A 23,777-nucleotide genomic window follows, 5' to 3' on the forward strand; every position below is an offset into this window, starting at 1 on the left:
GTCAAGAAAGAGAGAGCCAACTGGATAATGTTAACTGGTTTCAGGTTGGAAGGTGTTTCCTCTCTGGACAAGAGTGCAGAGTGTGTTTGTGAAAACAAAACAAGTGTGTTTGTTTTCAGGTCGTTGGAGGAACACCCCATGGATAGTGGTAGATTGGACATTATACAAATGATACAGATCAGTGGTCCTCAGCCTTTTTGGCACCAGGGACTGGTTTCATGGAAGACAGTATTTCCACAGACAGTGGTGGGTGAGGCTGGGGGAGGGGGTAGAGGGGATGGTTTCAGGATGAAACTGTTGCACCTCAGATCATCAGGCGTTAGATTCTTATAAGGAGCATGCAGCCTAGATCCCTCACATGCACGGTTCACAATAGGGTTTACACTCCTATGGGAATCTATTGCTGGTCCCGGTCCATGGCCCCGGGATTGGGAACCCCTGATGTAGATGGTAGACTGACAGAAAGCATAATCTACGTTTTCTAAGGAGATTTTACACAGGGAAATGCAAGATCTGCTTGATCCTACAAGTAAGACGACCAAGTCATCACTCTCATATACGTGAATGTTTTCTGTTTGGGAATTTCGGATTTTTTCCTAATAATGAGGACTTTCATATTTGGTAAACCAGTATCTTGCAGGCTTTTGAGAGCCTTGTAGTTAAATACAGTGGAGTACTAGGAACTGGAATACGGACCAGAGCTGAGAGAGGCATGATAAGCCATAAGAGAAACTGTGGCAGAGACCCCTCCATCCTTCCACCCACTCTGTCTTTGTTGGGCTGGGTGGAATCGCTGGATTCTGGTGGGTTCTTCTCCCCACTGGTGTGGCTGACTGCTCGTCCTGTCCTCAGGTGTGTGGATATCCTGGAGCTCTGTGAGCAGGAGGACCTGATGCGGTTCCATTACCACACGCTGAGGCTCTACAGCGCGGTGTGCGCCCTGGGAAACAGCCGCGTGGCCTACGCCCTGTGCAGCCACGTGGACCTCTCCCAGCTCTTCTATGCCATTGACAACAAGTACCTCCCCGGCCTCCTTCGATCTGGTTTCTATGACCTGCTCATCAGCATCCACCTGGCCAACGCCAAGGAGAGGAAGCTGATGATGAAGAACGAGTACATCATCCCCATTACCAGCACCACCAGGAATATCCGCCTCTTCCCGGACGAGTCCAAGAGGCATGGACTGCCTGGGGTGGGCCTGAGAACATGTCTCAAGCCCGGGTTCAGGTTCTCCACCCCTTGCTTTGTTGTGACTGGTGAGGATCACCAAAAGCAGAGCCCTGAGATTCCACTGGAGAGTCTCAGGACGAAGGCTCTGAGTATGCTGACAGAGGCAGTGCAGTGCAGCGGGGCCCACATCCGAGACCCCGTAGGGGGGTCTGTGGAGTTCCAGTTTGTGCCTGTGCTGAAACTCATTGGAACCCTACTGGTCATGGGCGTGTTTGATGATGATGATGTTCGTCAGATCCTCCTCCTGATTGATCCCTCTGTGTTTGGGGAGCATAGTGCGGGGACAGAGGAGGGAGCAGAAAAGGAGGAAGTCACCCAGGTGGAGGAGAAGGCTGTGGAGGCTGGGGAGAAGGCTGGCAAGGAGGCTCCTGTCAAAGGCTTGTTGCAGACTCGATTACCCGAGTCCGTCAAGCTGCAGGTAAGCTGCAGGTGGTTAAGTGGAGGCAGGTTAATAGATCTTCTGCTTTTATAAAAATATCAGGAACACACTGAGGATTAAAGGAGGTAAGTTATGTCAAGTGCTCAGCATAGTGACTGGCCAAGAGTGCTTGATGATTATGGTGCTTGTTGTTGAATAAGTTCTGACAGTGATAAGATTGGTAATAATAACAATCCAAAACAACTCATCCCAGAAAAATAGTGCAAAAAACAATGAAAGATGGAGAGAAGGACAAACATCTCTACTTTCCATCCTCCAGGACTGGAAAATTTCAGAAAGGGAGGCAGCACTCACATGCATGATCTGGAGCTGGTTTTTCTACTCAACTTCCTGGGAAAATATTTTCTTAGAAATAGTATTCTCTCTCTCCATAGGCAGATTTCTTCTGTCTTTAGTGAGCTGTTTTCTGTTATTGCCTTCGCCTTAATGGTGAAGGTATGAGTAACAGCCCTATGGCTACTGTGTGGCAATTTGCTTTGTCTAAGTCTCAGTGCTACTGTCTGTAAAATGGGGATGCTAGCAGCCTCACCAAAGTACACAAAGTGTTATCTATATAATACTTTCATTGCAGATGTGTGAGCTCCTCAGCTATCTCTGCGACTGTGAGCTGCAGCACCGAGTGGAGGCCATTGTGGCATTTGGTGACATTTATGTCTCCAAGCTGCAGGCAAATCAGAAGTTCCGCTACAATGAGCTCATGCAGGCCTTGAACATGTCTGCGGCCCTGACTGCCCGGAAGACCAAGGAGTTCCGCTCACCCCCACAGGAGCAGGTGAGGGTCCTTCCTGAGTCTCCATCCAGTTCCTATGGAAGAACTTGAGACCTATGGAACAGGGCACATGAAACCTCTATGGTGTCTAGGGCAGCCTCAAGACCTATGGAAGATGAAAAGACCCACTTCAATGCTAGGAGACAGGCCTAGTCGTGAAAGCTAAGGAATACGTGCCAATTCTCTTGGGTGGGAAAATACCCCTTTCTAAACTGCACATGCGGCAGGGCTTCCTCCCTTCTTTAACCCTCTCCAACGCCTGCATTACTGATTCAAAGACCAGAACACTGTTGGGATTCAATTGTCTCCTCAGCAAGGATACACCACTCAGAAGGATTTCTGCCAACCCTTCCAGAAGTCACTACCTGTCTATCAGATACCAACAGAATAGGGTCAACCTGCCCCTACTTATGAGAGCTGGCACACAGTCTTCTTCGTCTAATGCATCTAAACCCCCTCACCAATGGCACGACTCTCTCACAGAGCCTCCCCAGCTCCCTGGAGCCTGGAGAAGGGGACTCAGCGAGTGAGTCATCTTTGTGATTTGTTGTATTCATTCTTTACAGTACCCACCTTGGGGTTAGCCTTACCCCGATGGGAAGGGCTTCTTTAAGAAGAGTCAAGATCCTGGTGAGAAATTTCTAAATGAGGGAGGCACATCTTGTAGAATAAGAGTTTCCATTTTCCCCGCTGCTCAGCAGCTCACTTAGACCTTGCAGGTGGGTTGGCCACTGCCCCCTAAGTGCTCAAAAGAAAAGATAAATCTTTCAGTGAAGGAAGTAGTTTTTGTTTTGAAACCGGATCTTTGGATTATATTTATACATATCTATATATATATATATATATAGATACAGATATAGATATATGTGTGTGTGTATATATATATATATGTACGTATGTATGTATGTATACATCTGGGAGGGAGATGCAAAATGTAGGTAATTTTTGCATCTCCTCCCCAGGGTTCTTGCAAGGATCACATGAGATAATTTGTTTAGATTGCTTAGCATGACGCCTGTCATAGAGTAAGCATATATACATGTATATAAAACAAGCAGCCTGTCCGTAAAGTGTTGTCAATATAGTTACTACCATTTTATGTTAATGGCAGAACTACAGCTCCATCCAATTACTTTCCTAACCTATTTTAAAACGTAGATATTTATATTGGCTTAAAAATGAATGACATATCTTGGCTTTCAAAGACTCTCTTGAATGATATGAGCCTGGCTAATGAGCGGGTAAAGCTTATCATCCCTTTGCAAAATGAGAAAGCCCTTTGGATTGACTGGAACAGCTCATTTGCACCACACAAAATGCACAAGTGTGCTATTTTCCCAAGAATTACTCCTGAAGGCTTTACAAATGTTGTTAGGCTGCTTTTAGACTGGCAATAGATCTGAATGTTCCCTATTTCACTGGGCAAATTCTGGCTCTTTCATATGTATTTGTGAATAACAGAAGACAGAATGACATGGTGATGGTAACACATGTTGGCCTCAGGCTGTGGGTTCCCCAACTGGCTCCCCCATTGCTCGCTGTATGGTCTTCCATATGAGCTTTCTGTATCTGTTTCTTTAGCTGCAAAATGTGGATAATTTTTGCATCTCCCTCCCAGAGTTCTTGCAAGGATCCCATTTAGATTGCTTTGCATGATGCCTATCACAGAGTAAGCATTCTGTAAGTGCTAAGTGAGCTACTATTACTTTTATTGTTGGAGATATTTGCAATTGTTTCATGACAGGCTGTGTGACCTTCCATCAGTGACCCAGTGAGTGGAGTTCACACATGTTTTCTGGCATCTCTTTCTCCCAGCCAAGACTGGGGTTGCCCACCCAACACTGTCTCGTGGATATAGCTGCTCATGGTTCCAGATCTTGGGAAGGACAAGATTTGCTCACACACTTCCTTTCCCCATTCTGCCTCCATACCTTCTGCTGTGTCTTGGGCTACCATTTAGATCCACCGCCAGTCTAAAAGCAGCTTGACAACATTTGTAAAGCCTTCAAGAGTAATTCCTGACAAAACGGCATACCTGTGCATTTGGCACAGTGCAAATAATCTTTTCCAGTCAATCCAAAAGACTTTCTCATTTTACATCTAGCAAAGGGATGATGAATATGTACCGTCCTTTAGTATTCTAAACAATCCTCTGATCAATCATTTCAGACTCATTTCAGAAGTCTGTAACTCAAGAAATTCTTCACTAATGTATTAGACCAGTGATTCTTGAGCAAGCATCAGAATCATCTAAAGGGCTTAATAAAACACAGATTGCTTGGTTTCACCCCTAGGGTTTCTTTTTTGCGACAGAGTCTCACTCTGTCATGCAGGCTGGGATGCAGTGGCATGCTTTCAGCTTACTGCAACCTCTGCTTCCCGGGTTCAAGTGATTCTCATGCCTCAGCCTCCCAAGTAGCTGGGACTACAGGCATGCACCACCATGACCAGCTAATTTTTGTATTTTTAGTAGAGGGGTGGGTTTCCCCATATTGGGCAGGCTGGTCTTGAACTCCTGACCTCAAGCTCCACCTGCCTCAGCTTCCCAAAGTGCTGGGATTACAGGCGTGAGCCACTGTGCCCAGCCTCACTCCTAGGGTTTCTAATACGGTGGGTCTAGGGTGAGGCCTAAGCATTTGCATTTTTAGCAAGTTTTTCAGGTAATGCTGATACTGCTGGTCTGGGAATAAAAATGAAAGAAGGGACACTTACCACTATGAGATTCAGCTGTCCCCCTGCCATCCCTCTCAGAGTATTCACTTCTACAAGGCACCTACCCATAGAGTTATCAATATCAGGAAGATTTAATGTCATCAAAGGATATGGTGGATTTAGATCAATTTCAGAAAATAGCAATGCAAAATCACTTAGAAAATAGGATGCCTGAAAATTACAATTTTAAAACAGTGATATCCTTCTACAACCTTTGAAGAGAAAATAGATTTTTAAGCCCTATATCCAGAGAGTATTCAGGGAGATGGAAGAAAATGGGGGACATAACTAAGTACAAAAGAAGGTAAAACTGAGATTAGTCCAAGGGTTGCTGGCAAGTTAGCCAAGCATAGCCAGCTGGCCTTTCACTTCCAAGAGGACGTTATTAAAGGGCATGACCTGCAGTGGAAAATTCAGCTCAACGCAGCTTTCTGTTGTATGTCCTACAGGCAGGGAAGCCCCTGCTTCCTAAATGTTCTGCCAAAGGAAAGATCTTTTAATAAAGAAATTAGTTTTCTAACTCAGAAACCAGATCTTCAAATCTTATTTTTATTTAATCGATTAGTTTTCTAACTCAGAAACCAGATCTTCAAATCTTATTTTTATTTAATCAACAACAAATCAGCATATGTTGTTAATATAATTACCGTAATTTAACCTCACAGAAAAACCACAAACGTGACCTCACCTGTTTTGTGGATATTTTTTCTTACAAACAATACCTCTATCTACTTGCAAAATATGGTTTGCAGTAAGAGCTTTGCGTAGAGTTCCTCCTAACAATGCTACATAAGGTTCGTGATTTAATAAGAGATTGCAAATTTTTCCAACCTAGAAATCCTAAACAAAGGGAGTTTGGGTTATCCTGGCTGAGGCAGCAAAATGTTTACCTCTGGTTATTTCTTCTGTCACTCCAGGTGTTTGTTCAGTGACCTGGGGTTGTGGCCCTATGGGCAGAATTCAGAGATCCAGGAACCTGAGTGGAAAATGAATGACAGCTTTATTTTCACTAATCTCTGATAGCATTTCTTTTCTTATTTTAATATTGGCAGCAAAACAATTACCTGACTTTGACACCAACCAAAATTGCACACTTTTTCATATCACATTACAATGGTTATGGTATCTAGAAAGATCATTTTCATTCCTTACTACTTCAAGACCATAGTGGATATAAGACCTGCCACTAGATCATTTTCTCTAATGAGTTGATAAGTACATATGTTACTACATCACAAATTTGATTTTTATAGTTTTGATACCTGTATTTCAATATAATTATTTCTCTTTGTAGTCCTATGTATTTTATTTTGTGCATTTAAAATATTAATCAGAGAAGCAATCCATGGGTTTCACCAGACTGTCAGAGGGGTCCATAGCACAAAAACTACTAAAAATCCCTGAGTCAGGCCGGGCGCGGTGGCTCACGCCTGTAACCCCGGCACTTTGGGAGGCCAAGGCAGGTGGATCACGAGGTCAGGAGTTCTAGATCAGCCTGGCCAACATGGTGAAACCCCATTTCTACTAAAAATACAAGAAATTAGCCGGGTGCGGTGGTGCGCGCCTGTAATCCCAGCTACTCGGCACCCTGAGGCAGGAGAATCACTTTAACCCAGGTGGTGGAGGTTGCAGTGAGCCAAGATCGCGCCATTGCATTCCAGCCTGGGCAACAAAGCAAGACTCAGTCTTGAAAAAAGAAAAAATCCCTGAGACAAAAACTAAAAAGAATGATAGATTAGCGTGAAACCCCGTCTCTACTAAAAACACAAAAAAAAAAAAAAAAAAAAAATCAGCCAGGCGTGTTGGTAGGCGCCTGTGGTCCCAGCTACTCGGGAGGCTGAGGCAGGAAAATGGCGTGAACCCAGGAGGCGGAGCTTGCAGTGAGCCGGGATTGTGCAGCTGCACTCCAGCCTGGGCGACACAGCGAGACTCCGTCTCAAGAAAAAAGAAAAAAAAAAACTTGTAGACAAAATTAAAAGCTGACCAAAAACTGGGCAATACATTTAGAGTATAAATGTATATAAAAAGTTAAAAATCTAGAGGTATGCAAAGCACTCAAGGGCAAATTTTTTAAAGATAGTTACCCAGTAGAAAAATAGAGGAAAAACATGGATGGGAAATTTATAAAATACAAAATAAAATTAATCTTTATGTGTGAAAAAAACAAATTTCAACCTCACCAATTAAGCATAAATTAAAGCAACAGGGATAGGACATTTTTCACCCATTCAATTGAAAATATTTGAAAATGTGTTAACTCTCATTACTATACTGAAGATGGCGTAGTAATACACACTTGTATAAATTTGTTAATAATGCAAATTGTAAGCTTTCTGAAGGGCAATTTGTAAATTCATATTAAAAAACATTAAAATATGCAAACCTGTTGCTCTAGTCATTTTGCTTCTGGGAGTGTATTCTAAGAAAATGATCAGAGACATGAACAAAAATTATTTTAAAGGAAACTCAAACCAGCTTTATAAGGACAAAGAAACAAATATGTCATAACAGAGTTAATTTTACATAAATTATAATTCTTCCATATAATTACAATGCACATATTAAAAATTGGATTAAGAAAGTAAGAAAATGTTCAAGTAACATTAAGTGGAAAACTCTGGTTTTTAAAAGGTGTATCTGGAATGTGATCCCATTCAGTGTGTATACCTACATAATGTCAGGAAGACATTAGCTAAAATATTAACAGTAGTTATCTCGGGGTGGTGGAATCACAGTAAATTTTCTTATTTAGGTATTTTCCAAATGTTATACAATTAATAAGTTACTTTTAGAATCAGAAAAAGGTGAAAGCTACTTTTAAATATTGGCTACTTTTACCAAAAAAAAAAAATCACTAAGCAAAATAAATTTGCAAAGAATGTAAGTGTCTGTCTAAGGCAGGATCTGAGTTCCCTTGGCCAATATTGAGAACCAACTAGCTATTCTTCTCTTGCCTCTCAAAGATCAACATGCTGCTTAACTTTCAACTGGGAGAGAACTGCCCCTGCCCAGAGGAGATTCGGGAGGAGCTGTATGATTTCCATGAGGACCTTCTCCTTCACTGTGGTGAGCTGCCCAGAGAAAGCCTTTGTCCAAGAAAAGTCTGTTTTTGATTCCTTCATTAGAAAGCTAGTGGGAGGTTGGGAAGTTATTTTTGTATTTAAAATTGTGATACTGTCTTTCAAGACGTGACTCTATCCTGACTACTTGTGTCAGAAAAGATACAGGAAGTAACCCTGGCAGAATATATGACCAAAATTCCTTCTGCCTAGAAGAGCCTGTGCTGAGATACAGAGAGGAAACAGGGTTTCTAGCAAAAGAATGAAGATAATTGATCCTTATATAAACCTCACCTAATTTGCTTAAAGTTAGTTGGGACTCTCAGCTTCCAGGTGAGACAAGATTCTGATCCCTTTGCTTTTTAGCTATTAGGGGTGTGTGTGTGTGTGTGTGTAGGGGTGTGCGTGTGTGTAGGGGTGTGTGTGTGGGTGTGTGGGGGGGGGTGTGTGTGTGTGTGTGTGTTTAGTAACTTCTGCCCTTAAGGCTTCTCAGCCAGCAATCTCTACTTGGATACGTACCTACTGGTTTTAAGCAGCTCTCAGCATTTGTGTTGCTTGTACATGGGTAAGTTTAATAATATGTGGGTAATCGTCAAGCTTTTCATTTGAAATAACTCAATGTTAACTCCTTCTACAGACTCTAGGGCCATATCCCCCAAACATTCTTCCAGAGGTTTCAACACTAAAAGAGTGTATGTAATCCCCCGTACACTCTTTTGGAGGTTTTGGGGGGTACAGATTCAAAACACCTGTTTTAGGATTAAACTTACTTGATGTTCTGATAAACAGGAAATCAATCTTTTTTTTTCAAAAGTTATAAGATAAGTAAATATTTACGAGAGGTTGCCTGTAGTATCTTTAGAAAGTTCCAGAAGGATGGGAAGCGGTTTTTTAAATGTTCTTTCTGACACTATGATGGTTTCATGTACGCTTTGGATTTTCACCATGTTCTGTGGCTTGCTAGGGGTTCCTTTGGAAGAAGAGGAAGAGGAGGAGGAGGACACCTCCTGGACAGGAAAACTCTGTGCCTTGGTTTACAAAATCAAAGGCCCACCCAAGCCAGAGAAGGAGCAGCCGACGGAGGAGGAGGAGAGATGCCCCAGTAAGTGACATTGCCTTTAAATGACAGTGTGCTCTTCTAAGACTTAATTAAGGTAACTGTTTTTTTTAAAGAAATACTGTAAGATAGATAGGGGCTGCTTAACTTCAAAGAAAGCATCTGGGCAGTGTGTTATAATTGCTGGTGATTCTGTTATGTATTTTGCGTTCTGCCTTTCTTCTGATTGAAGAAACTTACTTTCAGACTGTCCTGAAACCCGAGATGGATTGCTTGCTGTCTGTTCTTGCTGTCGTGTTCTACTTAGAGGTGCCTGTAAATACATGTCTGTTCTTCTTTTATGTTTCCATAAGTCTTCCTCTTTTAACCATTATTGTTTCTTAACAATTCTTGTTTCTGTTACTTCCCTTTGTGGTTCCTTAGCATTGAAAATTGCCCCAGAGGAAAATAAAATAATAATAAAAGAGAGTTTGTAAAGGAAATAGGATATGAGTTTCGGGGGGTTGTTTTTTGGATTTGGGGTATGATTTTTGAAAATGTAGCATCCTAGAAACTTTGACTTCCATTTTTCAACAATGCCGAGCTTTGTCCAGATTTCTCTCTCTAATCCTTGTACTATAGGTGACTCCTACCATTTTGACCCATGTTGAAACAAGATTATAACTTGTTCTGCAGGCTGTTAGACTGTCTGTAAGACATGAAATTTCAAGAGGAAGATTGTCTTGTCTGAGTATTAGATATAATCAGTCTGCTCCTTGGTACAGATTCAGCAAATTTATCATTTGTCTAAAGAAGAAGGAATTTCTCAGGTTTAATATCATTGCTTTTTATCTTGTTTCCTATTCCTATCCATCTTGGAACACGCTTTCAAATCGTAGACTAGAGCAATTGACTGTCAAGATAGGATCAGTTTGTCTGAAAACACTACTTTGAGGTTCATACATCTTACTGCCCTTTATATTGACCTTTCATCTTTGTCAGAATATCTCTGAAGGGAACAAATCTCACCATTCGTCATCAGAAGCATTGAAACCTCTGGAAGAGTGCATGGGGGACTTGGCAATGGCAACCCTTGATAGGGTAGTTCCATCAGTCACTCTGGGAAGGGCGGGTCTTTTGTGAGGATGTACCAGCAGTGCTCCAAAGCCACAAAAACGTGAGTTTAGACTCCCTTTGTAGTTACCGCCACAGGAGAACTGAAAATAGGCTGAGTTACCCATATGTCTCCTATATCACCTGCTGAGAGTCTCTTTTGAAAGTGGATGCTTCTTTCCCACCTTCTTTTTCTTTCTTTTTTTTTTTTTTTCCCTGAGACAGGGTCTTGCTCTGTCACCCAGGCTGGAGTGCAGTGGTATGATCTCCACTCACTGCAACCTCCACTTCGCGGTTCAAGCGATTCTCATGCCTCAGCCTCCCGAGTAGCTGGGATTACAGGCATGCGCCACCATGTCTGGCTAATTTTTGTATTTTTAGTAGAGACAGGGTTTCATCATGTTGGCCAGGCTGGTCTTGAACTTTTGACCTCAAGCAGTCTGCCCTCCTCAGCCTCCCAAAGTGCTGGGATTACAGGCGTGAGCCACCACAGCTGGCCCTTTCCCACCTTGTTTTTAACAGAGAGTTTGTTGTGGCTGGGGGTCCCACCAGGTGACCGTTTCATGTGAGGTAAATGGAGTCAGTCAGATGAAGTCACTTGTCACCTGCCTCTGCGAAGCCTCCCCCTACGTCTGTGAATGGTGTTCGGGCACCAAGGATTGCAGTCTGCAGCCCCGCTACCTCAGGCCTCAGGCACACAGACCACATTCTGTCTGTCCTGGCAAAACACACACACCTGAGAGGCCAGCCCTGTATAGACTGCCTGTCTTCACCTCATGCTTCTTCCCTTCCACAGGAGGAGTTATGAGAGGTTCACGCTTCGTGTCATAAGTACTCTATCCTGGGATCCCAGAAATAGACGAAATGGTTGAGGTGATCAGGCATGTTTGGCTTCTCTGCTGAATGTTCCAGACATGATGAATCCCCTCACTCAAGCCTGGCATTTTAAAATAAATTCTAGAGAGTGGTTTAACAACCACCACCCCCATAAATTGTTTTTAATGTGATCAGATGGAGACAAGGTTGCTGATTACAGAACCAGATGCATTAAAGGGTCAAAATCCTTTAAATTATTCGTAATTTTGTTCATGTTATTGCGTATCTGATTTCTATTACCCTTGCATTTGATGAAGTAATAAAAGTGTAAATAGTGTTAGAAACATTATACAATGAATTGGCAGTTTACCAAATACTTCCACACATATTCATTTACACTCCTCCATTGTATAGTTGGGGGAAGTAGGACTCAGAAGAATTAAGGGGTACTTGTTTATTCTTTCTACCCTTACCCGTTCCAGAAAAACGTCCGGGTGTCTGATTGTCACCAACCCAAGGTACGTAAAGTGAGTAAAGCTATGGCTTGAAGGCAGTTCTTCTGTCTCTTTGTATTGTACTGTGCTTCTCCACTGTACCCTTGCCAAAGAACTTACCAGCATACATACCATGAGCTACAAACACATATGGAATGGCTTTTTAAAATCACTCTTTTTATCTTGCCTACTACATCTGTGAGATATCTCACTATTGTGACTCAAAACCTGAGCCCCACGGAATTCAGTGTTTTAACATTTAAAAGTTCACCAAACCAAGGATGTGAATCATTTTCAGATAAGGTGGTGGTGGGCTCACCCCGCTGTCCCTCTGCTGTGAGCAGTTGATGTTGGCCAATGACCTGCAGAGAAGCCACAACTTTTCTAGGAAAGAGAGAGCAACAGTGTCCTGAAACTCAAATTCTGAAATCTGCTAGCTGGCTCAATGTTGAAGGGATTTTCCTAAATTAACTCCAAGCCATATTGTTAATGAAAGCTGTTACAATATTATCAAAGGATCAAATATAATGAACAAGTGAAAAAATCTAACAATAGTAGCCATTGTACTAAGTCACTTTTTTTTTTTCATATCTCCATCCAGAAAATTCCCTAAAAAATGTTTTGCTTGTTCCTTCTGGCCAGTACTTCTCCAACGCTACAGTTTAAGCAGCATTTCCTTGAATGTAAATATATAGGCACTGAATTATTCTTCCAGAAGAGGCTGACCAGCTATTTCTCCTAAATTCTAAAATTAACAAAATAAAAATCACCTGTCAAGCTTTACAGATTAAAATTTGGTACATTCTTGATCTCTGCCATTTGTTGAATGCTTTCCCCATGGGAGAAGGAAGCTCCATGCTGGCATCTTATCTCTATGCTTAGAGGCCTTGAGATGACCCATTGCAATTCAGCTTTGGGTGGCATCGGTTAAGAACTGAGTTATAGGTGAGCATGGCTGAGTCTTTCTGAAGGAGGTGAACATCCCTCTTCTGTCTTTAGCCCTGTGCTGTTTGCCACAGAATGTTACCTCTCGCAGAGATTAGGTGGCACTCTTGGCCTTGAATAGCACCTGCTCTCCCCTGCCACTCTTCTTCTAATGAAGACCAGAACTGGAGGTAACCTTGAACCTGTCAAGCCCCAAAGCCCTTACGTATGTTACCTCTTGCCTATTCACTGAACAGCCTAGGAACCCTAAACCAAAATTCTCTCCCAACTAAATGCTGTAGCATGTTTAGTGCTGAGAAGAAGAAAATATCTATATGAAGTAAGTCCTAGCCCCTCAACACAAATACGCACATGCAAAGTAAGATAACTTACTAGTAAGTACATCTGCAGAGCTCAGGCAGTATTTCTAAGCCTCTTCTCTAAATTCTCTCCAAAGAGCCTCTCCCTAAACACACACACACAAACACCTCCTCTGTGAAGTCTTTCAAACTCATTCTCCTTCCCTCTACCCCTTCCACACTGTGGAATTTCTAGTAGTGTATGTGTGACTTTCCACGTTATGTGAGGTATTTGTATATATGTTTGTTTTCCTCACCAGGTCTTAATGCAAGGAACATGTCGTACTTGTTTCCACACTCAGCTCTATGGCACAAATCTTTTTGACCTCCAACTGAATATTGGTCACTTGAGGCTCATAAAAAAGAAGAAAACAGGGACCTTTCAGAAAAAGGAGGAAATGGGTATGGCTAGGCAACTCAAAATAATCATGAGGTTGGATGTATTGTAATAAAAGTACAGACAAAATACAGTAGGTGGCCAGAGGCGGAGATTGGGAAGTTGTCCGTGAAGAATGTAGATGGATGGATAAAATAAGAAGGAAAAGGCATTTTTAATGGGGAAAAAAAAAGAGTGCTGTTAGAATATAGAACTTCTTGAAAAATCCAGCGGCTGTAGTCCCAGCTACTGGGGAGGCTGAGGCAGGAGAATGGGGTGAACCCAGGAGGCGGAGCTTGCAGTGAGCCGAGATAGTGCCACTGCAGTCCGGCCTGGGCGACAGAGGAAAATTCTGTCTCAAAAATCCAGCAGCTAAACAGTATGCAGGCTTAGAGTGTTACTCTTTGTCATACCCATGTATTTTGTAATACTTGGTCTCCCAATTGTGGGAAGGGAGGGGCTAACACTTATGTGGTACCCACTTTGTCCTGAGCATTGTCTTGAGCACTTCCATAAATATTACCTCGTTTAATTCTCATAAGAACAATCTGTAATTCACAATTCTATTTCCGTTTTACAATTGAGGAAACTGAAGTAAAGACAGAGTAAGTAACTTGCCAAAATCACACAGAAGTGGCATAAAACTTCAAAACTTTGTCAACCTGAATTCAACGCCCATCCTTATCACTTATGTAATAACATCCTGCCCCCTATAGGCAATGGCTGTGAAATGGCTTAAGGACTAAATCATTAATTTACTTAACAATACTGAGATAGTTATGAGCACAGGGCTCCGGAGTTAGGCTACCTAGTCTTAAATTATTAACTTCTCCCAAAATTCATGATATCCAGGAGACTGAGCATGAGACAGCTTCTCTGTGCCTCAGTTTTCTCATCTATAAAATGGACATGACATATACATACTTACCTCATTGGGTTGATATAAGCATTACATTAGTTAATGTATGCAAATTGCTTAAATGTGTGTCTGGCATATAGTGAGTGCTTAATTTTAACTATTTTTTGGCTATTGTTTGTTGATTACTTGCCATATTAGGCACAAATCAAACTGCTTTAGCAAGACAATAGTCTTTTAATTAATGATTTAGCCCTTACCAGCTTTGTATAGCCCTCCCTACAGCAGGAAGACATTGGGAAGAGGGGCATCCATTAGGATTTCCTCGCAGTGCTCTGGGTGAGAGGTTCTGAGGACTTGAATAAGGCTGGTATGGTAGCCAGGATAATTGCCCCCAAAGATGTTCACATCCCAATTCCTGGAACCTGTGGATATGTTAGGTTAAATGGTCAAAAAAAAATGCAGATGGAATTAAGATTGCTAATCAGGAAATCTGGATTATTGGAGTCGATCCAAAGTAATCCCAAGGGTTCTCAAGAGTGAGAGAGATTGACAGTAGAGAGCCAGAGATATGCAACATGAGAAGGGTGTGGCTTAAATTTCCTGAAGGAAGGGGTCATGAGCCAACAAACATACGCTGCCTCTAGAAGGTAAAAAAAGGCAAGGAAGTGGACTGTCTCCCAGAGCCTTCAGAAAGGATTGCACCTTGTCACACCTTGATTTCAGTCTAGATCTGGGTCAGACTTCTGATCTATAGAATCATAGGACCGGAAATTTCTGTTGTTTTAAGCCACTAAGTTTGTGGTAATTTGTCACAGCAGCAATAGAAAAGGTGGTGACAACAAAAAGTATTTTTGAGGTGTCAGACATGTTAGAGGTAGGGTTGCCATATCCTGGCACCCAATTAGAAATGTGAAGAAGAAGAAGGCATTAAAGAGAGCATTATAGTCGCCTGAGAGATGGTCACGTGTATAATAGACATGCAGATGGGGTAAGTGTGGGAATAGGGACAGAACTTTACTTTTATTTAGCTCCATAGAGGTTGCAAGAAGATTTTCCACATAGTCTGATTTGCCTTGATACCCTGCATGGCAAACAAAACAGACATCATTAGTCCTAGCTTAGAGATGAGGAAACGGGGACTCTGAGGCGTTAAGCAACTTGCCTACCTCACAGGTGGCAAAGCAGGCATAAAAACTCATTGTATTGGGCTCCTGGAATGGCACTTCACAGTAATCGATGCTTAAAAAGTATTCTGTGATCTGTTTAATTAATCAGTGTCAGCCCCTCTCTTTTGGTAGCCTGTGCTTTAGTGATGGGGAAGAGAGTTTGGTTCTCAGGAGAGAGAAAGTCGAACACTTAATTGAGTACCTCTTTTGTGCCCGGTACTGCGCTTGGCACTTCACCTTACCTCGTTTGATTTTATCCTCGCAACAAGCAACCAAGTATAGTGACCTCTAGGCTCCCATTTTATGCACTAGGCAACTAAGCCTGAGGGTAGAAAAATAATTTGGACAAAGTCTTGTAACAAGTAAGTAAAAGGCCAAGATCTGAATTGCATTCCGTATCCCGGACCCACACTCTTTCCAGAGCACCATGCAGGGATGCCTGGAAAGGGGGCCATGGGGATGGAGACGGGCATAGGGAAGCATGGATGCTTAGGGTACATGGCCAGTAGCTTGCCTCATAATCACTTATTCTCTATATTGAAACTAAAAAGCAATTCGATGACTTTTCCAGCTGAGTGAAGACAGAGGCCCCAGGTCCCTGAGTCCTTCGCTGTGCCATCTCTGCCTCATCTTTATTTCAGAGGCATCCCTCCCTAACACATCAGCAGACACCCTCTGTCCTCACGGTGCTCTTTTCCCCACCATCATCATCGGTCATTTGATCACCTACATGTATTGAGAAAGTGATTATGAGGCTGGTTGACAGATTTCAAAAACAGGCTAATTATCTTAGTCTGATGGATGAAACCCCTTGGGACTCTAGAGCAGGACCGGCAGAATCAGGCTGCAAACAGTCTTGCTGGTGGCTTGCAGGGCTGCCTCTGTCAGATATGGGTATCTGTCTGGCTAGGGAAGCAGTTCTGGGAGTGAAGCATTTTGCTTCTACACTTGTCTCCATCCTTAGAGAGATGGAGGCTCTGCCCAAGGTAGAAAACCACAGATGGAGGGAAATTTAGAAACAGATTTAGCAGGAATACACACCTGTCACAAGCCTATCTAGACACAGCCTGTCCTGAGAGCCAAGCTCTGTGGGCCAGTATGACTGGGGCAGTTTTGTGGGATTCACAGCCAATCACGGATAGAGTCAGGAGGCTCCATATCCACTACGCCTTCTGGACAGCACTCACTACCACCTATTTATAGGAACTTAGATTTGTTTATTCAGTTGAAGCGTTGCTTTGCCTAAAGAAACCATAAAGTGAGGCTTGGGTTAAGAAGGGCCATCATTGTTGGGGAAATTCCGTCCATGCCACACCTGTCTTGTCAGTTTTTACATGGTAATGGTGAGGATTGAATGATCATTCAGGCACAGTAATTAAGAGTCGGACACAGGAAGCTCTTAGTAAATGTTGGCTATATTATTTGATATGGTTTGGCTCTGTGTCCCCACCCAAATCTCATGTCGAATTGTAATCCCCACGTGTTGAAGGAGGGGCCTGGTGGGAGATGATTGAATCATTGGGGGGGACTTCCCCCGTGCTGTTCTCATAATAGAGTTCCCACAAGATCTGGTTGTTTGAAAGTGTATAGTTCTTTCCCCTTCATACGCACTCTCTCCCCCTCCTGCTCTGCCATGATAAGATGTGCTTGCTTCCCCTCTGCCTTCCACCACAATTGTAAGTTTTCTGAGGCCTCCCAGCCATGCTTCCTGTACAGCCTGCAGAACTGTGAGTCAATTAAACCTCTCTTCTTCATAAATTATGCAATCTCAGGTAGTTCTTTATAGCAGTGTGAGAATGGACTAATACATTGTGATAATGAGAGGAAGGATGTTCTAGAAGGCAGTTTGAACTTTTATTCTTCAGCCAAGGAAGCCAATATAGAAAGATACAAGTGTACATACCCAAAAATTAAATACAGACCTGAGATGTGTCCTGCTGTTTCCTGTGGAGCCTGGGGCCAGCCCTATACCATCACGCACCTCGAGGGGTCTGACAGCCAGTGCCTGTTCGTGTGCCCTGATAATACGCTGTAAACAGAGCAGTTCTTCTTATCACCCAAGAACAATGCTCCAGGTTGTCTTCACAGATTTTTCCTTTGACTTCAGAGAGCCTTGTAACTTTATTCTGAGTAATCACAACAACATCCTTGTTCTAGCAAAATGAGGCCAAAATGGGCCATTTTGCCTACTGCACAACCTGGGCCAGAGAGGCACTGGGGAAGCACAGAGAAATTTGCATGATGAATTCTCCAAAAATCCTCTTGAAGTCCACGGATTTAACTTTTTCCCTGACCTTCTCTGCTAATAAGTAGTAGATATTAGACGACTTTGTAATTCAGATCAGACTTTTGGCCTAGAGGAAGCTCTAGGGCACAGAGCACAGAGGGCATAAGTTTCCCCCACTACCCCAGGTAAATCTTCCCAACTAAATCTAGAGGGTGTTATTGCATCACCTGACCCCTGACACAGGAAGCTTCATTTCTCTGCCAGCAATCAGGACAGTCATCAAAAAGGCCATCAAGTTGCCACAGCTCATCTCCTCGATGTAAATGATTAGTGATGTGCAGTGATGCTTTGATAATGGCCACTTACTCACCATAGTCAGTAACCACTGGAATTTTGAGATTTTATTTCTTCATCCTCAGGTTTTACTGTTAGGAAAAGCAAGCTGGGTACCATCAAATTAGGGCATTAACATGTGGTGGTAAAATTCTTGATGCTCATTAATTTAACCCAATGAAGCCAAAGGCTTTCATTTGCCATTTTAGTAAATTGACACAACCCTTTCAAGAGCTGCGTGGGTCAGATAGAAATAGAATCATGGAATATTAAGCCACAAGTGACTTGACTTCATAGAAGTGCACAGAGACACAGAGAGGTAGGTGACTTGCCCAAGGTCACATAGCCAGAGCTAGAACAAAGGACTCTTATTCCCTGACCAGTACTCTTGTTCCCATACCACACTTATATTCATTTTCTTCAACATAAATTTTATATTGCTAATTTCATTTTATTGGTGAAGAAATCAAGGCTCTGGGAAAATGAGTAATCTGCCCAGCTAAGAGTCAGAAAAAGAACTAAAGCTTTACGATTTGGGAGATTTTATTTCTGAATCCATTTTATGGTTTATTAAAAGAGCATCATCTAGAAAGAATAATATAAATTTAAAGCATTAATAAAGATAACTTTTTCTGAGTTTTATGGAGCTATTGAAAGTAAACAGCTCTAAGATGGTCAAGTAGATGTGCTTAGATTCCAGCAGTGTGGGTTTGAATCCAAGCTCTGACATTCACTAATTGATTGTAATATTAGGCATCTTCCTTAACCTCTGTATATTTCAGTTTCTCTGTATGAAAAATGAGAATAATATTAGCTCCTATGTTGGTGAGTGGGGGCTAGGGAATATAAGGATTAAATAAAATAGTGCTCAGCTTGATGTCCTGGTACTTGGAAGTTTGTATAACTCAGCTTCTGAAATGGGTATACAAAGCATAGATCGTAAGAACTTCGTCTCCACATTTATCTTTTCAGATGCTTTCAGCAAACAAGCAACAGGAAGCCCAACTCAGGCAGAGTAGCCATTAACGGATTTCACTGGCTGACACCTGTGAGTTTAGGGATGGAGCCAGTCAAGGACTGAGTTCATCCAGTGGCTCTGCTCACTCTCCAGGCAGTCATCTTGCTTCTTGTTCCAGCTTTGCCCTTGAGCTGGCAGTAAAATGGTGGCTGCAGTTCTGGGCCTCATATCCATGCACTACAGTGTCCAAGGGAAAAGTGAGAAAGTTTATCCTGCCCTGGTATTGCAAACAAGGATCCCGAGATCACTTTTGATTACAAAAACTTGGTCACAGGCCAATCCATGTACCAGAGTGTGACCTAGAAAATAGAACATGCTGGTTGACTTAAGTCAACAGGGTCTATTTTTGAAATAAGTTTGGGTCATTTTACATTCCTGAGGAGCATAGGCTGTAAGTTGGAGAGGCAGAAACCTGTGCAAAAGCAGGGTTCTGTTAAGAAGGAGGAAGAGACAAACGGGTGCTATGTATGCGGTCAGTAATATTCATTATGCATGACGGTTATCATCTTCAGTGTCTTTAATTTATCCAGAGGTTAATGTTGACATGCAGCCAGTTCTAGCTCGTGATTTTCAGAGGGAGAACAGGGCAAAAAGAAAAGCTGTGTTCTAGAAACTGGAGACTGTGCTGTCTGTAATCTACATACGTTATCTAATGGTCCACAACAGTTCTGCAGTAGGTGCTTTCTGTGTTTAATGTCAGCTCTGGCTTCACAAGAGCTCTGAGCCGGATTCAGGCAGACCTCAGTTATATCAATAGCCCTGCAATTTACTCCAGTTACCTCAACAATATATAGAAGACTGTACCTCTCTTGGGTCCCAGTTTCCGTGGGCACATTTGTCATGGCTTTCTAACGGAGACTCTCCAGTCTGGTTTGTAGCTTCAGAAAAGAGTTAACCATCCTCAACCCAAGACTTTCTTAACAGCTGGAGTAAATTAGTTTTCTATTGTTGCTATAACAAATTATCACAAACTTAATGGTACTGCAAACAACACAAATTTACCTCTTATAGTTCTGGAGGTCACAAGTCAACAGTAGGCTAGTAGGGCTGCATTCCTTCTGGACTTTCTAGGGGAGAATATACATTTCATGCCTTTCTCAGCTTCTTCACATCTGAAAAGTCTCTTTTGTAAGGTAACATATTCATAGCTTCTGGTAATTAGGACATGGACATTTGGGGGAGTTGGAGGGACATTATTTATCCTACTACTGGGAGAAAGAAAGTAGAGGTCAAAATACACTTGTTCTTTACACTTCGAAATTATCTACCACCTGTTCATGCCTCCAGAGCATTTACAGCATGCCACAAGCTGACTTTTCAATCACTTAGAATTTAAAAATAAGTGTACATCCTTTAGATGCACATAACTATTTTTCTTCTCCCATTTTAATGTGAGCATTATAAATTGCTTTCTAAGTGTAACCTAAGGTATGGTGCAATTTTGTTTGCTCCCTCTTCTCAAAGTGATTGGATGACTTTTTCTTCCAAACTGACCCAGATTTAAGAGCACTCAAAAAAATATAACACCAGCATAGGTTTGAGATCTGTAAGCTGCAGGGATTTGCTTTGCCAGTGGCCGACCTCTACTCTTTGATCATAATGTACTTCATTGCGTGCTGGCCACTTGGATTGCGATCTAAATTTGGAGGAGGAAATAAAAGATTATTTACAGACCCCTGCAGCCTAAAAATTTAAACCTGCACCATGAAAATAAGTGACCTTTCCTTTATGGTAGTTGGCGTTGCAAAACTGGTAATTTTACCATTTAAAAAGGAGTTACACCAACTTTGGTAGGTGAATCTTTAGAGAATTTCTCATAAGGGTCACACATGGTGGGCTTGGTTTCTAAAGTCAGAGGAGAAAGTTACAAAATGACAAGTGGAGGGCAATAAACAACTTAACAATGAGTGATACCTGGGCTCCAAACTGATGTATTAAGGCTAGCTCAAATTTAAAGACACTCTAACTCTTTGTTATTATATAAAAGGTCTGACTAGTCCAAAAACTAGGTAATTAGTAGTTTTTTTTTTTTCCTTTTTGAAATATCCCTCAGGCATCAAGTCTCCCTAAACAATACAGTGCCTTGGAAATATTTCCGTTCTGAGTTAGCCTGAATAATCATTTAAAATGCAGCCTATAGATCATATATTTGATATCATTGCCTTAATGTGACTACTCCTAATTACACTAATTGCAAAAGTGAAGTGAATTAGAATGTTAAAAATAATCTCATAAATGAAGTCATTTATAATTATCAAGGAAACCATCTGTACATGACTAGCTTCCCTAAGACATTCTGTTCAAGAGGATTTGCTTTATTTCTCATCAGAAAACATGTGCCTGGCAACATATTTTTCTTTCTTTTCCCTTTTTGAAAAGAACAGTATATTATAATCCCATGAACTGAACCATCGAGTGCACTTGGCAAGGCCTTCTTGAAATTCTGCTAAAGTCAGTGCATAAAAATCCTAGAGATGCAACAAGGTCTGCTGAGGCATCCTTACTATGTGTGGTGGTTCTGAGTGGGGTTAAGTGGTGTGCACATGCATGTGTGTGTGTGTGTGTGTGTGAAAGAGTAAGACGGGCCATACTTTGTGGCAAATGGTAGATTTAACCTCTTCACCTCAATGTCATCTTGCTTCTGATGGCTGTCCCACTTTGAGAGTCATGTTTCCTTTTTTTTATTTTTTTTATTTTTGAGATGGAGTCTCGCTCTGTCGCCCAGGCTGGAGTGCAGTGGCGCAATCTCGGCTCACTGCAAGCCCCGCCTCCTGGGTTCACGCCATTCTCCTGCCTCAGCCTCCCGAGTAGCTGGGACTACAGGCGCCCGCCACCACGCCCGGCTAATTTTTTGTATTTTTAGTAGAGACGGGGTTTCACTGTGTTCGCCAGGATGGTCTCGATCTCCTGACCTGGTGATCCACCCGCCTCGGCCTCCCAAAGTGCTGGGATTACAGGCGTGAGCCCCCGCGCCTGGCCGAGTCATGTTTCTTATGAATACTGAAGTATTTTGTAGTCACTAAAGGGTCGCATTTCTAAAGATGAACTCGGAAAAGCAACAGAAGTAAAATCAGTATTTAGTTGTAACTCTTCTTAACATCTCTGTTGCTCTTTGTTTATGAAAGAGATTCAAATATATGCACAAGAAATAAGTCGCTTCTTTGCTGTTTGAAAATCCTACCAAAATTAAGGAGTCTGTTCCAAGATGGCCGAATAGGAACAGCTCCGGTCTGCAGCTCCCAGCATGATCGATGCAGAAGATGAGTGATTTCTGCATTTCCAACTGAGGTACCTGGTTCATCTCATTGGGACTGGTTGAACAGTGCGTGCAGCCCACGGAGGGCGAGCTGAAGCAGAGTGGGGCATCGCCTCACCCGGGAAGCACAAGGGGTTGGGGGATTTCCCTTTCCTAGCCAAGGGAAGCCATGACAGACTGTACCTGGAAAAACGAGGTACTTCCTCCCAAATACTGTGCTTTTCCCAAGGTCTTAGCAACCAGCAGACAAGAAGATTCTCTCCTGTGCTTGGCTCGGCAGGTCCCAGGCCCACAGAGCCTTGCTCACTGCTAGTGCAGCAGTCTGAGCTTGAACTGCCTGGCAGGAAGAGGGGCGTCCGCCATTGCTGAGGCTTGAGTAGGTAAACGAAGCGGCCAGGAAGCTCGAACTGGCCAGAGCCCACCACAGCTCAGCAAGGCGGCCTCTATACACTCCACCTCTGTGGGCAGGGCATAGCTGAACAAAAGGCAGCAGACAACTTCTGCAGACTTAAACCTCCCTGTCTGACAGCTCTGAAGACAGCAGTGGTTCTCCGAGCACAGTGTTTGAGCTCTGAGAATGGACAGACTGCCTCCTCAAGTGGGTCCCTGACCCCCGTGTAGCCTAACTGGGAGACAACTCCCAGTAGGGGGCAACACACACCTCATATAGGCAGGTGCTCCTCTGGGACGAAGCTTCTAGAGGAAGGATCAGGCAGCAATATTTGCTGTTCTGCAGCCTCCACTGGTGATACTCAGGCAAACAGGGTCTGGAGTAAACCTCTAGCAAACTCCAACAGACCTGCAGCTGAGGGACCTGACTCTTAGAAGGAAAACTAACAAACAGAAAGGAATAGCATCAACATTAACAAAAAGGATATCCACACAAAAACCCCATCTGTAGGTCACCAGCATCAAAGACCAAAGGTAGATAAAACCACAAAGATGGTTATCCAGGAGAACTTCCCCAACCTAGCAAGGCAGGCCAACATTCAAATTCAGGAAATACAGAGAACACCACAAAGATACTCCTCGAGAAGAGCAACCCCAAGACACACAATCGTCAGATTGACCAAGGTTGAAATGAAGGAAAAAATGTTAAGAGCAGCCAGAGAGGAAGGTTGGGTTACCCACAAAGGGAAGCCCATCAGACTAACAGTGGATCTCTCAGCAGAAACCCTACAAGCCAGAAGAGGGTGGGGGCCAATATTCAACATTCTTATAGAATTTTCAACCCAGAATTTCATTTCAGCCAACTAAGCTTCATAACTGAAGGAGAAATAAAATCCTTTACAGACAAGCAAATGCAGAGAGATTTTGTCACCACCAGGCCTGCCTTACAAGAGCTCCTGAAGGAAGCACTAAACATGGAAAGGAACAACCAGTACCAGCCACTGCAAAAACATGCCAAATTGTAAAGACCATTGATGCTATGAAGAAACTGTATCAATTAACGGCAAGATAACCAGCTAACATCATAATGACAGGATCAAATTCACACGTAACAATATTAACCTTAAATGTAAATGGGCTAAATGCCCCAATTAAAAGACCTAGACTAGCAAATTGGATAAAGAGTCAAGACCCATCAGTG

At 42.6% G+C, this 23,777-nt stretch overlaps 1 protein-coding gene across 7 annotated transcripts in view; it reads left to right on the plus strand.

The window, feature by feature from the left end:
* Positions 1 to 23,777, plus strand: part of RYR3 (ryanodine receptor 3) — a 561,166-nt gene that overhangs the window by 353,272 nt on the left and 184,117 nt on the right. For all 7 annotated transcript variants that reach the window (XM_024232640.3, XM_054532557.2, XM_054532556.2 and 4 more), the window contains exons 35-38: positions 853 to 1,648; positions 2,241 to 2,441; positions 8,114 to 8,216; positions 9,174 to 9,311. In XM_024232640.3, the coding sequence (XP_024088408.2) occupies positions 853 to 1,648; positions 2,241 to 2,441; positions 8,114 to 8,216; positions 9,174 to 9,311 (1,238 nt within the window). The remainder of the gene's footprint in view (positions 1 to 852; positions 1,649 to 2,240; positions 2,442 to 8,113; positions 8,217 to 9,173; positions 9,312 to 23,777) is intronic.

This window comes from Pongo abelii, chromosome 16 (genome assembly GCF_028885655.2).
Source record: "Pongo abelii isolate AG06213 chromosome 16, NHGRI_mPonAbe1-v2.0_pri, whole genome shotgun sequence".
Classification (NCBI taxonomy): domain Eukaryota; kingdom Metazoa; phylum Chordata; class Mammalia; order Primates; family Hominidae; genus Pongo; species Pongo abelii.